The following is an 18,126-nucleotide window of genomic DNA, read 5'->3' on the forward strand; positions in this document are numbered from 1 at the left end:
TACAGGAAATGATCAGAAATTCGATTGCAAAAAACCCACCTTGTTTTGTTGAACGAAATTCATTCGTCTTGGGTCATTTAGTATGACTTGGAGCAGGGATGGGTCAATCGTACGAGTGGCACTTCTCAGTAACATACACGATCTTTGGCATTGTGGTCTCAGTTGCTCCACGTGTTCGAACAAACAGGAAAATGGAGCGATGGGCGATACTGCAAATGTTGATATGGATCCGATACCACATAAACACGGCCAACATTGTCGATACCGATACATTTCATTTGACATTTTTCAATTTCATGGAATTATTTTGTTGATCGTGATTATCATCAGACAAATATTTTCTACATTTTTCCAGCAAACATAATTGTAAACAACATGCAAATACAGCAATATAACACAATGTAAGGATATCAATAAACTATTATAATTATTTCCCACATGGACACATTTTAGGACTTAAAAGAGTATTCTTATGGGTTAAAAAGAATCAACCAAAAAACAAGCAATCAATTTTGTATGAACTCACCATTTATTTCACAATATAAAACACATGGGGTATGAACTTTTTGCATATTGAACCTAATTAACATTAATAATAGTATCTATAATATTTGCTTTTTTCCTTTTCATGTGTACATAAATTATTATTGTTATATATATAATTACAGTTTTTACATGTCTTTTACGTCCTATTTATTGCTTCATACATGTGCTGTTTTCTGACTCATTCTGCTGCAAAATGCCAACCCCTATGGAATCTTGTGACAAAAATCAACAAGGAAACCAAAAAATAAAAATAAAAAACTCATGTTTTTGTTGTATTATGTATTGAACACATTTTTGTGTGATACTGTGTCTTAAAAATGATCATTATTCCCAGAGGTATGTCTTTAAAAATGATGTTTTAGAATAAATAAATAAGATTTTCTAAGAAAGAAAAAGTATTTTTTGTGAGACACTTCTTGAAAATACTTTAAGATCTTTTACATAAAGTTATGTCTTTAAAAAAAAGTTATGAGACTGTCTTTAAAAATGTTATCTTTTACAAGTAGTTTTCATTTAACTGTGGCCTTAATACTTCTTCCTCCAAACAAATGTAGTTAAGCAGTTTGTATTTCACTGTGTGTATCTTACAACATAATCTTTCTGTATTGTACTGTTATTAATTCTTATTATATATTGAGGAAAAAAAATGGCTGCAAGTCACGTGATGAGCAGGCTGACAGCACCACAACTTACAATACTACTGCAGTGCATTTAAAGCAAAATATATATCCTTCATACACACATACAGTACACTTCATATTTTGGAATGAAAACATGTTTTAAATATGAATGGGCATCAATTGTTTGTCGCTAAATAACATCAACAATGGAACAGACGATGCGGCTGCAATCAATACTGTTGAGTCGGCGTTAACCAAGCAGCGTTTTAGAAGAACATCGGCTGCGACTCCTTACTCCGCTCAGTACAACGTAGCGGGGAAGCAGGCGTTCAGAACATTTCGATTCTCCCGTTTCGTTCAAAATACTTCAATCCGTCAAGGAAATAGTCTAATGGCCTTTACAGCTCATGTACAACTTCTCAGCACATACATGTCAACTGCATGTACATACTATATACATACAGTACATATATACACTACTATATGTACATTTCTACATACATATATACACAGTATATGTATATTTATACATATACGTAGAAACACACACACACCCATATATATATATATATACACTGCATATGTATATATACACAGTATATAAATATACATCCATACACACATATGTATATATATATATATATATATATATACTCAACAAACAAACGCAGGAGAAGTGGTCACTAACAGCTTAAAACTGCTTTGTGAACAATATTTGAGAGAAACAGGCCTTTAGTGTGTACACAGAATAAAGTTTTAGATCTTTGAGTTGAGCTCACAAAAGATGGGAGCAAAAACAAAAAAAGTGTTGCTTTGACATTTGTTGAGCGTACACATATATATTTAGCGTACGTATATACGCAGCGGAACCTTGGTTAGCCTCATTAATCCGTCCCCGGACTGACTAGAACCGTTTAGATTTTTTCCCCATAAGAAATCATGTAACCACGGTTCCACTGGGCCTTTATCCCGCTGACTGAAAAACTGATAGTGAAAATTTAAAGGTGCACTCAAAGCTTTGCAGTGTTCAATCTCCGCCACATCCTAAAAAAAACAATGTTAATTCAATAGCAATACAGTAAAGTCTCGTTATATCGATATTCTCGGGAGTCAGAAAAAATACCGATATAACCGGACTATCCATATATCCGATCCTGCGCCAAACTGCATTAAAAGTGGGCGGATCTTTGATATGGCATGTAATTTTCTCCTTGAGTTCATGGATTGCGTATCTAGCATGCTTTTGTACTACAATACATTTTGTACTACAGTAAATAAAAATAAACTTACGCTGTAATGATTACCGGTTACCGGGACATAATTCACCCCGGAACTATCGATAGGGAAGGTGTTGCCACCCGGAGGGGTAGGCGCGAGGGACGGGTGTTTTCCGCTGTGTGTGCTGCACTCTGGTGGTGGAAGTGTGAAAAATAAAGTTGACTGGAAGCAGCCGTTCGCCGTGTTCTTTTTTGGTATTGAAATCCTTAAGCAAAGATTGATTTAAGCTGCTTTTGTATCGATATAAGCAGACCAAATTGGCTGGCGGGAGATGAAAAGGGCATCGTAGTAACCGGATTATCATAATAACCGGGTATCGTACTAACGGAGCTAATTATATCATAAAAGACTAGAAATTTGCCGGGAAATGAAAATAGTATCGTAATAAGTAGTAATTCGTTTTAACCGATATCGATATAACGAGACTTTACTGTAGTTGCAAATGAACCCTGGAATCATAAAACATTCATGCCTGTGATAACAGTCGTGATGATTGGACACCACATCAATAGATTTTAGTGCAGGAACTTTGGAAATCCATAACAATTGTTACCTTTCATGCCCGCAGTTCGCTTGTTAATTAGCATGGAAAGCGCCTTGAATGCCTTCTGTTTTGCTTGTAACCCACATCAGGTGCAAAGCAAGAAGCTAGCTTGATTATGGAGTCAAATTACTCCATGTGAATGAGACGTTAAGTTCATTGTGTACTGTCATCTAAAAGTCATGTGGTGTCCAACCATCATGATTGTTATCACTGAAATGAATGTTTTTGGAGTGCAAGGTTTTAAAATGTGGGCCAATAATTGACAGATAAAGATAATTGAGTTGTTTATTCATATGCTTGTGCCCGTTTCCCAGTCAGCACAGATTAGTGTCCCATCGCATTGCTTTGGAGTGGGCTCGCCAACTCTCGGTACAGGCGCCGTGTCACTACACGAGGAAAATAGTTCTTCGTGTTAGCTGCTACAAGAACAATGTCGCTGTAGCTTGGTTTATATACAGGTGAGTTATGTAAATAGAACATTGTTCTCGTTTTTTTTAGGGCTTTATAGTCAAAATAAGGTGTGTCCCGTTATGTGCATTGTTAGCTCCTACATGCTACGTAGCTGTCTCTGTTTAGAACGTGGAGAAATGTGTGGTCATGTTTCACATAAGGACTGTGGATTACGAGCACAATTAAAAAAAAAAGTGTTGTTTTACCGTTCTTAACTTATGAACAAAGTTTTGAGTGCACTTCAACTTTAGATCTTGACTCTCGTTTTTTAGTCAGCAGGTTCGGAGAATGTGTCATACAGGTGGTCCTCGAGTTCCCTTCCTAGACTGTGATGTAAGTCGGATCTTATGCCTTAAATGAAACGCCCAAGTCACTCAGACTATACACAGAACACATGAAGGACATAAACAAATGCTACAAAAAATAAATACAATACAATAATTAGAATAAAGAGTCATAAAAAGGACAACTCCTTACTTTTATCCATGTGGTTATCTTGCACACTGGAAGAGGCGTCGCAAGGAGGCTTAATGGGATGAGACCACTACAATACATTTTCATAAATGCCATCTTTATCCTTCATGATGGTCGCCTTGGGAGACATAATGGGAGGTTCAAGTTAAATAGGAAATAAAAACGACGTTGTCCTACTGTATTCCACCAACGTATTACACACGTCTTTTTGTTTTGTACACTAATAATTGACCCAAAAGGGTGAAGGTTGGGAAGCGGCAAATGGAAGTATACCACCTGTATACACACACAAACACACACATGCATATGTCCTACTTTATATAGAAAAACTTTGGGATATAATAAGATATGAATCTGCCTAAAATGATTTGTGTTTTTTTTGGTCACTGTGCTGGAAGTTTCCACTCTCCTTGTTGGCACGACGTCGTCATACTGTAGTGTTGGAAACTTGCTACATTTGGACTCCATAGGACGGCGCTGCGGATGTCCAGGCGGGCGCTCACGTGTCATTGCTCACCATGGTGAACATCGGTGCTGCGGGGTGAAGGACAAAGCAGGAGGAATTCAACTCAATTTAACAAAAATGAACACATTTGGGTTGATTTGGGTTAATTCTCAGGAACCATTGGTGAATCCGGCCCAATGTTCCCTGCCTGTTTCAAGGTTCAAGGTTCCAATCACTTACAAGCTAACAAGTTATTATTGTTGTGTTTCTTGTCATCCGCTGTGATCTGATGGTAGGATTCTTGTCTTTTCTCCAGCTTCTCCTCTCTGATGTTTTGTTGCGTCACATCTGCCTCCGCTATGCGCTCCGTGCTCGGCGGGTCTGGATCAGGATTCTGGAAGCTATAATCGGCGGGAGCAGAATATTTCAGCATATCGAACAAATCAAAAAGTTATGTGGCAACTTAAGGCTTTTGAAGGCAATATCAATCAATCAATCAATCAAACTCAAGGCAATAGAGCATGTTTAGTCGTTTTTTTAGATGAAATTGAAGGTGGTAACACACAAACAAACAGCGACTGAAGGTGGTGACTCCAGAGTTTAACATCAAATGATTTTTGGCCAGTAATTAAAAATCATGGTTATATTTGCACTTTAGGGTGGCTGACAACCAAGGATAGAACCAAGTCTATAGAACCAAGCCATCGTTATAAGCCATGTTACATAGTGATATTTAATCACTGCATCCAACTATTGACATGAGACAGTGTCTTATGCTGGCAAATTCACCATTGGATCACTATTATCTTGGAATATTGAGGTATTACTATTAATACTTAGGGCTTGCCTGAGCGTGATGACGAGCGGGCTCCCTACTTGAAATACATGACATGTTATGGCTGTGAAAACATTCATTTTTATCCTATTGTCGTCAAAGTCGTGTTGCATATGGTGCATTCTATGGCTGAAGAACGAGCTGCCCACCTGCCTCACAACCATAAAAGTCTAAAAAAAAAAAGAGTAGGATTCTGCCCAAAACCCCCCACCAAAGTAACATAAGAGAACAGCCAGCGCTGTCTGTCAATGTCTAGAATTTTTTTTTCAGATGAAATGGAGTCACGTTCATTGCGGTTGAGTATAAAGACAAAATAAAAGAAACACATACACACCTATTTTCATTGGCGCATGTAATAAAGGAGCTTGTCACGTCTTCTTCTGTGCTTGTGTTATCTTCAAAGTGGTGAAGGTTTACAATCTCCACGTGCTGGGTCTCCGTGCCGATGTCCAAGATCAGTGCCCTCTGCCTCTCACAACGCTGAAAAAGGCAACGCAAACGTGAGGCGGTCGGAGAAATGTGTCGGATTTGCATGGAGAACGCGGAGCACACAAAAGAAGAACATCCGCTGAATTGCAAATTCAGTAAATGAACCTTCATTCAAACAACATGCCATTAAATAGGCAAATGTCCAAAAGCACGTCGTGAATATTTCACAAAACTAAATAATGCCACAAACTCAGCCTCGCTTGAAAGCTAGCAGGGTAAAAGTAGAATTCCTCTCTCACTAAACAAACAGCTTTATTTACTCTTATCCCGTAGCAAAGATACATCCTTTTTCATATCTGCAGTCACCATCACACTCTCCCGTTTACTTTGACACCAAGATCATCCGTGTAGACCTTGGAGATGCAGAGGAAAACATCATTTTTGCTGCATATGTCTTTTTTAAACCAAATGGCTGAGGGTTTAAGAGGTTAACAGATGGTCCACCCACTGGCCAGCATCCTCCGGTCCAGGCTGCATCCAGATGATAAAGAACACAAAGGCAAACATGTTTTCATCTACGGTTCTACAAATCTTGTTAATGTCCCACATTCAATCACCTCCACCCGCTGTTCCCTTTTGTTAGCAGCGGTTCAATGTTTAACCCTCCTCTTTTTACATTTTATGCATAAAAAGAATCACATAACATTTGTTTATTGCATCAAGGCTTTTTGACTTTGTCAGGAAACTCTATTTCAACTAAATAAAACCAAAAAAATACATTTTTAAATGGTCAGGTTGAAATTATGACCACTGTATTGTTAGGGTGGGTTTGGACCCGGTTATAATAATATGACTATGAAGCAATATTTTGAGCCACAACTGAAATGATAAGTGTAGAATTAGCCAACACAATGACAACCAGCTCCTCTTCTCATCATGGAAGCTTCAGGGGATTCTCATTTTGACCGCTTTTCCAATATAATAGCAGAAAAACTATGTCCAGACATGTGAGGTGAATTCACTCATTTGATTGGCTGATTTCACTTTTACTATTTGGATCATGGAAAGAATGGCGAGAAGTACAGTGAACCAAGTTTATATTCAAGTTATGTTGCTGAAAACAATAACTTTTTCTACCTTTTCTTGACATTAATAATAATAATGGGTCAACATTGACCCCAACACCATAGATGTTTCTTTATTGATTAATACTAACAATGAGAAAATAAATAAAACTAATTTATTTAATAGATATGTTCTATAGCTCTCAGTAATAGCCAGGTAACAAAATAACCTTTCCTTTATTAATATGATTCTTTTGAGGTTCATTTGACCATTTTTGGAAATTGCAACCCTCGTGAGGATAAGTGCTAGAAAATGAATGAAATCGAGGTGTATAGTGACAAAAAAAGGCCTACATGCCCACACCAAAAGTATTAAAAGCAACATTTTCATGGATGAGGAAGCCTAAGAAGGTAATCAAGAGATAAGAAGCAAATTTAATGGTAACTTATTGTTTTTAGTGTATTTTATAGCTGATTTAATACACGGGTCAAAAGCGACCCGTTAACATAAGAGATGATACCAGAAAGCTAACACAAGAGGAAGGTTAAGGGTCAGGCTTGGCACTATTTACAGTAGCAACCAAGTGAAGCTCAAACAAATATGTTAACTCTATGCACGGTTTTTAAACCAAGTGCCACAAAGCATGCTGGAAAGCTGGAAGCTCTCCTTCTGTCACCAAGTCTTGCTCAAGTTGGGTTCAGCTGCTTTTCTTTAATGGAGGCTGACCGTGGTTCTCGACTTCCTCCACATGTAAAAGTCCACAATTATCATATTTTACAATATCAAAATTTCATACTACAAACTGCTTATTGGACACAACTCGACAGCAACATCAGTAAAGTTCTAAAAAGCTGGTAGGACAATAGAAGTCCTTGAACTCTACCAAACTAACAGTCTGCCGGCAAAAACAAGTACTGGAGGTATCAAGCCTTCTCTACCTCATTTTCTGCGTCAGCATTGCTCTCAGATTGCAGCGGGCATCCACTCGGCGGGGTCCTTTTCCTGTCCTGCGATGCCTCTTCACATCGGTCCGTTTCCACCTCCTCTAATCTCTGCACCTCCTGTTGATTGAAACAGAATCCTTTCACACAACCGTCATGGTTTATTTGTTGCTTAAGAAGCTTAAGAAGTGGGATGAAGCAACATCGCAGTTACACAACGTAACATGTCTGAAAAGGTGTTGGAAGAAGCCGAGCTTATTAATGCTAAACAGTAATAAATGCCAGAAACAGACGATAACAGTCAACCACAGTCTGGACCTCCATGCAAAATGTCACCTGGTGGATCGGAGATGATTGTGAGAAAGGTGAGGCAGCAGCCCAGAATTACAAGAGAGGAGCTGGTGTCAAGGGAGTTGGAGGGGGGGGGGGGGGGGGCATTAGTAATACACCTTGCTGTAATGGACTGAGATCCTGCAGTGCCCACATGGTCCCCCTGCTCATGAAGACATATGTACTTTGAATTTCACAGATTTTCCAAAAATATATCCATAAATCATGGATGGAATTGAACTCGGGTCTCCTAAATGTGAAGCCTGTGTGTGTTAACCACCCGGCCGCTGTATAGCCGTGGTTCAGTATATTTTTCATCAAAATAGTAGTCATGCCAAAATGTTGTGTTGCTGCTGGATGTTCACAGTATCTGAGTGATGCTGTTGTGGGGATGCTGGAGCCTATCCCAGTTGTCTTGGGGCGAGAGGCAAGGTACACTCTGGACTGGTGGCCAGCCAATCACAGGGCACATATAGACAAACAACCATTCACACTCACATTCATACCTATGGACAATTTGGAGTGGCTAATTAACCTAGCATGTTTTTTTTGGAATGTGGGAGGAAACCGGAGTACCCGGAGAAAACCCACGCATGCACGGGGAGAACATGCAAACTGAGTGGGGAATCTAACTCAGGTGTCTTAGCTGTGTGGCCTGCCTGCTAACCCCTGGTCCACCGTGCAGCCTTCTCACAACCAAACAACGTTTGTCTGTGAACGCGTGAAATTCCATCCACCTGTGATGTCGTCAGCGTATTTTCTGTGCTCTGCTCATTATGAACTGCCTTCAGGTGCTGCAGGGCCGCTTCCAACTCCACTGGGTCCGCACAGGCCCCCTCCGCATGGGCCCGGGCCTGATGACATACACATTTACATTCCACACATATGTACATCCATACATACATAAAGCCCTACACAGTCACATGCTTAGCGCTCGTATATCATTTTGATGCGGAAGGTGTGAAAGAAAAGCACACAAGAGGACAACGTTACCTGCAGCATAACGTAGGGGTCATCTTTGCTGAAAGACTGAGACCGGGATAGAGCTTCTCTACGCTTTTCTCGAAGAGAAGAGGCCTCCTGGTGTCTCCTCATCCTTTCTAATTGCTCCTCAACACTCATCCTGGGTCTGCCCACTTCTCTCTCCCCATAGCCCACCTGATCTACGGCACTTCTGGGACGATCCTGCAAGGACATATTAAGAAGAATTAGCCATAATTAAACTATGGCAGTTTTTTGACATGGTTTCCCTCCATTTGTGCATTCATTCATTCATTTTCTACCGCTTTTTCCTCACGAGGTTCGTGGGGGTGCTGGAGCCTATTCCAGCTGTCTTCGGGCAAGAGGCGGAGTACACCCTGGACTGGTGGCCAGCCAATCACAGGGCACATATAGACAAACAACCATTCACACTCACATTCATACCTATGGACAATTTGGAGTGGCTAATTAACCTAGCATGTTTTTGGAATGTGGGAGGAAACCGGAGTACCCGGAGAAAAGCCACGCATGCACAGGGAGAACATGCAAACTCCACACAGAGATGGCCGAGGGTGGGAATTGAACCCTTGTCTCCTAGCTGTGAGGTCTGCGCGCTAACCACTAGACCGCCGTGCCCCATTTGTGCATATTTATTTGAATTCTTTTGTTTTCATGTTTGTAATTTTATACTCAGCTGCTGCAGTGATTTCCAACGACAATAAAGCCTTCCTACACGCACAAATCTTTCTTCCAGTTGCAATAAAAAAGGGCATTTTGTTAGTTGATGTGGCAGAAACCAGGTTAACATTGCAATGTTTTTACTTTGAAGCTTACTTTGCACTGAACAGGAAGTCACTGTGTGCACACATTAATGCTGTGGAACTAGACGGTTGCTATGCTGCTGCTGCTGCTGCTAACGATAATGACAAGATTCATAACACACGTGGAGGTAATTAAGTAGAGAACCGGGACGTCATGGCGATCTCAAAACATACCAATCTGGATTCAGGCTTTTTGGTCTTCCTCAGGGTGACGTAGGAAGCGATAGTCGTGGACTCAGGAGGGCTCATGGGAGATTTGGTCCGAGGTGCAACAATTCCCACCGGGTAGGGGGGCACAGCTAGAGGAAGCACATATAAAAGATGCGTAAGAATATTTTCCATTTCACAAAAGATGCTAAATTATGGGGGAAAAAAACGGAATCCATATGTTTTCTATGCCGCTAATCTTACTGGAGCCTATCCCAGCTAACTTCGGGCAAGAGGCTGGGTACACCCTGGACTGGTCAAATTATTGTTATAAAACTATTGTTATAAAAAGGCTTTCTGAATAAGTTTTATGGTTAAAATTATGAAAAAAATACTTTTCTAACGTGTTGTATAAGAATTATATCAATTAATATAGAAAGTACAGCAAGAACTGCAATATTTCACACCCTATTACAGCATTAGAATTGTTAAATTGGTTTCAAAATACTGACCAAGGCCATTTTCCTAGCATATTGACAACCACTCCTAAAAACTACTTGCCAGATTGTTGCCTGCGCTAATTTTGCTTTTAAGTTGAACTTAGCGAACTTGTATAGGAGCTGAAGTGCAAAACCTCTAGAAGTACCTTTTGAGGCCACAATGTCGTCATTCTCCACGGCACTTTCGCTCTTGTCCTTGTTGTCGCCGTTGGCTTCATCCACTTCCTCTTTGACTGTGGTCAGCTCAGGTTCACTCTTATATAACCGATAGTCTGGACCTTGCTGTGAGGACACAGATGCTTTGAGTACAACCAGGCGCCAGCATTTCAGACACATGCATACACATGCAAGTACACAGGCCGCTGTTTATTCGTTTCTGACCAAGCAAAAACACAACACAACAAAAACACAATCTTAAACGAACATTTTGGTGAAAGTACTTTGAAACTCATATACATTACTATTGTCTTACTTTGTGAAAAATAAATCCTTTTCATACACTATAATGTACATTTAAATACAGTGGAATCCATTTATGACGACGCCCCTTTGACTGGCTGAAGCGGTTGTCGACATTACAGAAACTAGCTTTTCCTTGCATATTTACTTGACGTAACGAGAACGAGTGATAAGTCACGAGACGATAAACAAGATTGGGTCTACAAGAAACAAGATTTTAACTTTCCTTTCAAGAAAACTATGAAAAATATAAAAAAATATATATTACAGTATATAGCAGTCCACTAATTTAATTCCTTACATGTTACCTTGCATTGCTCCTCTCAAGGCTACACTCTTCTGCACTTTTGTATGTATGCTAGCGGCCTCGCCTCCGCCCACCGAGACAGACTGTATGACTAACAAAAGGGCTCACTCCGTTCATGGTGTTGTTCTATGGGTCTGATTCCACAAGGTGCACAGCGTAAACACTGGTGGGAGGTGGGAGACGAGGGAAACAGACGCACCAGCACCCGGCGATATATCGAGGCTGGCAAAATGATCAGGTTCATTTGTTTCACAATCTAAAAAACAAAGTTTTGTTTCCATACTGTGGTAGAATCCAGCTTAATACCGACATTCTATATTTTGAAGCTTAATTTGTGCTGAAGAGTCGTAATGGTTGTTGTTGTTGTTGTTTCGGGCTGCTGAGCAATAATGAAGTTAAATGTTGCCAGAAACAAATACATTTTTCAAAAGGGGTCGACCATGCGTGAACCAGTACTATACGAGTTGGTCGACATAAACAGGTTCCACTGTATATATATATATATATATTTTTTTTTAGCATGCATGCACCAACAAGGCATGCATGCACAAGCCACAAATACTGCATGTACAAACAAATGCATTTGTTTGAATACCCTGCAGGTGAGAGACTGAGTGACAGTGTGTATGAATCACAAGGAAAACAAAACAATAACACAAAAATGAAATGCAAAGATTGCATAAACCCTCACTGGACCAGGCAGCCTGTGTTTGTGAAAGAATATAAAGTATATACTTATGTATGTATGTATGTAAGTTTCCCTTGCATTGTGAGGATTGGATTTCCAATGGGAATAAACAGGAAAACACAGGACCATATTGTGGAAATACAACTTTTTCATTGCTTGTGTAACAGAATTATACATATTTGGGCCCATCAAGTGCCTGCAAAGCATCACGTGTGAAATTGCAGAGCGCCTTTTCAGATTTTTAGCTCACATCAACAGTTGATGTTAAACGTGGCAAAGTTAAAAAAAAAAAAAAAAAAGTAGCCATTCGGTTACAGACATTCTGTTGTACTGTATGAGTGAATGTGAAATTTAAGGATGAATGTAATCCTCTTGCTCTGTATGTCTCCCCGGCGGCCATGCTTTGTCGTGCTCAGGAGCCGTCCTGGTAATGCCGGAAGTTGGTAAGCATGAGACAGGACTGCCTCCCAAAACCAGCTGCTCTAAACAGGGCTGTTGATAGAGGGTTAGAAGTGTGCTAGAATTCTTCATCCTTGGAAAACTTTTACCAAAGCATGTCACAGACACCTACGAACTCTTTTAATATGTTGCATAAGATGTTACATTAAAATTAAAGCGGGGGACAGAGCGGCTAAGTGTGGACTGGCACGGTCCAAATGGCCCATTGTGTCTGAAATCAGCCCTAAATCCTAAAATGTAATCTCTTTAGGAACTGTATCGTTATATCATTACTTAGTAATATGGAAAGCAGGAAGTGAACAAATGTAACAGTTAGTGATTGTAAAAGTACCAAATGAAATTAAACCATTAGCCAACATAGCCAAATTAGCGTAATGCAAATATGCAATATTTCCATCACTGCCTCTGTTACTACCGCAAACATATTTATTTATTTATTTAACAACCCAATACAATACAGTCATACGTGACTTTACTCATTTACTCAAGATCCATTCATCATTGCACTAAAATGAATATATCTGCAATATGTCTGCTCCTGCATATGCCCCTGTGCAATATTATGTGTATATTTTGGATATCTTCTATATATATCTTGTTAAACTGTCTTTTTTACTCTACTTTTTGTATACTTTTTTTTTTTTTAACTTGACTACTGCACTGAAAGGAGAAACTCTCCAATCTCGTTGTACATCTTGTATAATGCCAATAAAGGCCATTCCATTCCATTCCGTTCCAAATGCTCAGTATCACCCACCTCTAGTTACTGGTCAGCTGAAGACTTTTAACCAAGTGTAAAAACGACAAGCATGAGAATGATGCAGAAATCATAGCGAGCACACACAATGACCTGCTCAGGCCAATGGACACCACAACCAACAACGAAACCAAAAGCTGTACTGTACGTGGATGAGTATGGACGTTTACGGTCGCTCTTACACTGTGCGTGCCATTCCTAGAGCCCGTTTTGCGGTCCTCGGGACGTTGTGTGTAAGGGGGCGGGCGGCTGCCGGAGTTTGGATGGTGTTGGTGCATGTGAAGGGGGTGCTCTGATGAATAGTAGTACTGTGGAAGGGGCGGACGTGGGGGAATGCCATGGTCGTCCTTGGGAGGACTGAGTGGCAGCAACGTCACTGCCTGTTAACAGTTAACACAGCTAGTCTCATTTCAAGAAAACAAATATCACTTCTGCGTTTTACCCTATTATCGTGCATGGGGGGGGGGGCCTGCATGCGTAGGGGAATGAAATAAATTACCCATCTTATATTTGGACTTTATGGATTATTTTGGAGTCCTTAAGTGATTTGTTGTTATGAAAGTTTGCAATATATGCAGCTCCACTGCACTATGTTGTTTGTTTACATGTATATGAATGATCAGCCCAAGTCATCTCCCTTCATATAAAAAAATATAATGTGAATTTAACCACATTGGGCAAAATAGGAAGGTATAGTAGAAATTTGAACGGCTTTAAACAAAAACTACACTCGAGCATACCTCCCTGTTATGACGGCAGACGGAAGCACAGTGGAGTATACTCACACAGTCACAGAGCCCGAAGCTCTTTTCTAACTTCATTCTGAAATTGCATCTACGGTATCTATCTGCAACTCGCACATCGCTAGTGCGTTCATCCTGGGAACGACACTTCCTCATTCTCGTTAGAAGAAAGCAAGATGCATTCAGTGACAGTGTGTGTGTATGGAAATAAACAGGAAGATAAAGAAAAAATAATACTAGTAAGAGGTGCTAGACAAATAGACTTTTAGATGAGTGGTATCTTATTTTCATTAAATACAGTAATATTTCAGACATAGTTGCTCATTGTGATTAATCATGATTAATTAAATAACTGATTAATCAAATCTTTTTTTTTAAATAATTTGACAGCCCTATTCATTCATTTTCTATATCGCTTATCTTCACAAAGGTCATGGTCATGCTGGAGCCTATCCCAGCTGTCATTAATCAATATTTAGTCATCAAGCTGCAGGCCGAAAATTAGAGAGCCCACGCTGCAATTGCTGGATCATCGTCATGCAGGACATCTTGCAAGATGTCAACAGAAACCTTAGCATCGTTCGAATAAATATGTTTTGGATTTTTCTTTGGCTTTTTGACAAGAAAGCAAGTCCAAACATGTGTTTGATGTGTTTGTAATTATTTGATATTATGCTGAATAATTCCAGTATAGACAGTATTCCATAGTCTACAGTACACTTCACTCCACGGAGAGTTTCTATGAAATTGATCTGCATGAGTTGCAATCTGTCTGCTGCCGATTATGTTCATTTAGTTGGGGGCTGAAGGTCTGAAAACACAGGTAGTGACCACAAAAAAGGAAGATGTGCCATTCCAGTCTTCTAGAGTTTCAAAAATTGCGGTGAATAACCTTATTTGATTTTTTTTTTCCAATAAAAAAATGAATGGTCAAGAGGTTAAACTCAATCATCTCAGTAATTCTGTAATTCAAAATGTGCTGAAAACAGTTGTTGAAAATACGTAGGAGCTTACCTCATTCTTCTGTAGACTAGAGAGTGGCTTGGAATCAGATAAATCTGCAGAAATGAAATTTCAAAAGCGCCAGATTGTTGTCAAACACATTTTTAGAAGTCTTCAACTCAATGTCACATACTACATGATCCAAAACGGACTTTGACATTCCATTTATTCCAGATACTCACTGCTGTCTATGCTGCGCTGGGGTTTATTTTTACTCAGTGCTTCCATCACGTCCTGGATCCTCCATAGCTCCTTCTGGATCTGAATGTGCCGTTGGCTTGGAGGTTCTGTCTAAAGACGCACACGAGCAGAGTTTACGTTGAAATAACCGAGGTGATGACTGACCGTGATGTGTCCAACCTGTGGGCTGCCCAGGGCTTCCAGCTGCTCCAGGAGGTTGGACTTGGCCAAGGTGACATCTCCTTCCAACTTATCGTACTCCCTCCATGAGCATTCCAGCTCCTGGAATGAAGATGCAGCCAAAAAGGAAGTTACGAGGACATAAAAGCTGCTAAAAGACTAACATTAAAGCTTTCCAGGCATATCTCATCAGTGTCGGTTTGTTCTTCAAGGTCTCATTTTCCTTGACTAAAGTTACTAACCTTGCCTTTCAATATAAAAGGCCATTCTTAAGCTACGTTCACACCGACGCCGAATCGATGGCGAATTAAATCGGCGAGCAAAGCGGCGGCAAAGCGTAACAAAGCTTAATGAAAGCGTAAAGACCGTAATACAGCGTAAGAAAGGTTTGAGCAATTCGGGACATTCGGCAAGAGCGCCAACATTTTTTAAACTGTTTAAACATTTGAGGCGATCTGTCACGAATTGCGTAAAGCGGGGAGAGCGTATTAAAGCTTATCAAAGCGTCACAAAGCTTATCAAAGTTTTGCTCAAAGCGTAGGAAAGCTTAACAGAGCTTGGTTGAAAGGATCAATGGATCTGCTGCATCTTTATATATTGTAGCGTCGTTGCCGACGCTATGGAAATTACACGACTGCGATCGCTGACAACAATAATAATAATTGCACAACAATAATACTGGCTACCGTCGGCTGTAACCACACCGTTGCAACCACCGCCAGCAACACAACAGTACTTCCTCCACCAGACACGCCCCCACCCCCTGGTGCATTCACAGTCACCCGGAACAGTCGGACATCCAAGAGCACAACGTCAACATGAATACGTCAGGGTCGCTACAATATGCTCTGGATCAGAGGCGGGATGCAGTCGGGATCTCAAAATTTTCCATTGCGTAACAAAGCTTAACAGAGCCTATCAATGCACAAGAGAGCTTGATAATCGTATCAGAGCGTTATTTAAAGCGTGATAAGCGCACCAAAGCTTATCAATGAGTATTAAAGCGTATCAAAGCGTGATTTAAAGCGTAACAAATCCTGATCAATCGGCATCAAAGCGTGAGTTGCCGTAGCGATTCGGGAAATAATTTGTCGCCTAAAGCAGGAACGAATTTCGTATCAGAGCGTATCAGAGCTTATCAGAGCTTAAACATATCTGAGGAGATCGTGAGATTTTTTGAAAAATGACGCCGAATTCGTCGCCGATTCAAAGCGCGACATTCGGCGTCGGTGTGAACGTAGCTTTACTAAGGCTACACCATTCCTGTCACAGCAATACAGAAAAAAAAGACAATAAAAGGAAACTCAAATGTCAATGAAATATTACTTTTCTGCAGAACTTCCTCATATAAAGCTCCCGCATTTGTTACAAAGGCTTGCACTCCTGCGTAAACCAACCCCCACTCTGCTTTGTATCAGATTACACACACAAAATGTATTGTTTCGTTCTTCCACGTTTGCATTAATGAAAGCTTCGCTCACCGTACTGACTCGAGACAGTTCTCTGCAGGTGCTCAGCAGACCGTTTTGTAGCACATCTCTCTGCTGAACCAGGCTTTGTGTGGCTAGAGTACTGGAATTGGTCTGTTCACTGAGCTCCTGACTGGCAGACAGGAGTGCCGTCTCCAGAGTGTGCTGAGAAACCAAAGAAAACGGGGTACAGAGTGAATTACACGTGGTTATGGTTGCCCTCAACGGGTGAGTTCTAAATGTTCAAGATATGTACACATCTCATTATGCCTGCTGCATTCGATTAGTATAATGGCGATTTCATTCTTTTTTTTTCAGGCAAATTGAAAATAACTACTTCTGGGAGAATACTGGCACACATTGGCAGGTATACAAAAGGCTTGGTAATAAAAAACATCTGCTTGTAAAATCATGCATGGTGCACCGCATGAAATGTGGAAGAAGTGAGGAAAAGTTCTGCCAAATGAAAACAACAATTGGATTGAGAAAGTACAACGAGTACAATCTGTATTGTATCTGCATGAATGACTTTAATGAGCCACACATCAGCCACTAGTACTATACAGTACTTCAATACAGTGCTTCTCAATTATTTTCGATCACGTCACCACTGAGGGCCACCCCCAATTTGATACACTGAGAAACCGATCGTACCGTATCTATTTATTTAACGGTACTGTGCAGACCCAACTCGAAACCAGCAAAATGCTACAAAATAGCGACCAGTGAAGCATGCATGAGTCAAATTGCATGCCGAGTACGACAAATCCATACATATCGGCAGGTCTGCATTAATAATGAAAGTCCTCCCTGTCCAAGAAGACACAGACGAAGTTCTACCTTTTCTCGATGTAGTTGATGCAGTTTCTCCTCTTGCATCCTCACTGCTTTGTCCTGCTCACATAATCTGCTTAGTTTGGCCTGTCACACCGAATCATAGTACACCAATTAGCAACGACTTCTTGGAACATGTTCCAAGAAGTGAAGGGCATTTGACTTACATCTATGTCCTCTCTGTGTTGGACGAAGGAACCGTCTTTGTATTCATCTGGACTGACCTGAAAGAAAAAAAAAGAAAGTGTCAGGAAGGACAACAGCTGACAACATGAAGAGTGGATAGCTTGTCCTTTCAAGTACAGTCCAACAGTACGCCCCTCACATTTGAGTAACCACTTCATCACAGCATGTAATATCACTTAAGAGTAGTCAGTGTACATCTTGGAAAGCCATATCAATTGACTATTGCGCTATGAGAATAGTCCAAATAGCTGGCAACAGACATGAGTTCACCCCCACAGTGGATATGTCCAAATCTACCCTTGGTGTCCATACTTGGTGACAATACTTCGATAGTATTGTCTCTTACTGAAATGTCAGGGGTGTACTCACATTTGTGAGATACTGTATATGATGATGAAAACTGGACGATGCGATTGTGATTCCCCCACAAATGATAAAAATAAGTGATAGAAAAGA

The 18,126-nt window shown here is 40.3% G+C and overlaps 1 protein-coding gene across 13 annotated transcripts in view; it reads right to left on the minus strand.

The window, feature by feature from the left end:
- Nucleotides 1-493: 493 nt before the first annotated feature.
- The window catches only part of LOC131126458 (pleckstrin homology domain-containing family A member 5-like), a 66,701-nt gene continuing 49,068 nt past the window's right edge, over nt 494-18,126 (minus strand). For 10 of the 13 annotated variants that reach the window (XM_058069001.2, XM_058069010.2, XM_058069009.2 and 7 more), the window contains 15 exons: nt 17,652-17,708; nt 17,491-17,571; nt 16,663-16,815; nt 15,182-15,283; nt 15,004-15,112; nt 14,834-14,877; nt 13,259-13,456; nt 10,553-10,688; nt 9,934-10,058; nt 8,951-9,142; nt 8,695-8,811; nt 7,625-7,747; nt 5,527-5,672; nt 4,598-4,758; nt 494-4,446 (listed from right to left, as the gene is read on the minus strand). In XM_058069001.2, the coding sequence (XP_057924984.2) occupies nt 4,412-4,446; nt 4,598-4,758; nt 5,527-5,672; nt 7,625-7,747; nt 8,695-8,811; nt 8,951-9,142; nt 9,934-10,058; nt 10,553-10,688; nt 13,259-13,456; nt 14,834-14,877; nt 15,004-15,112; nt 15,182-15,283; nt 16,663-16,815; nt 17,491-17,571; nt 17,652-17,708 (1,779 nt within the window). In that variant the 3' untranslated portion in view covers nt 494-4,411. Of the gene's footprint in view, nt 4,447-4,597; nt 4,759-5,526; nt 5,673-7,624; nt 7,748-8,694; nt 8,812-8,950; nt 9,143-9,933; nt 10,059-10,552; nt 10,689-11,694; nt 12,353-13,258; nt 13,457-14,833; nt 14,878-15,003; nt 15,113-15,181; nt 15,284-16,662; nt 16,816-17,490; nt 17,572-17,651; nt 17,709-18,126 lie in introns of those variants that run through there. The other 3 variants (XM_058069013.2, XM_058069008.2, XM_058069012.2) reach the window with 2 other exon arrangements.

Source organism: Doryrhamphus excisus, linkage group LG2 (genome assembly GCF_037039965.1).
Source record: "Doryrhamphus excisus strain RoL-2023G ecotype Guam linkage group LG2, RoL_Dexc_Guam_v1.1, whole genome shotgun sequence".
Lineage (NCBI taxonomy): Eukaryota > Metazoa > Chordata > Actinopteri > Syngnathiformes > Syngnathidae > Doryrhamphus > Doryrhamphus excisus.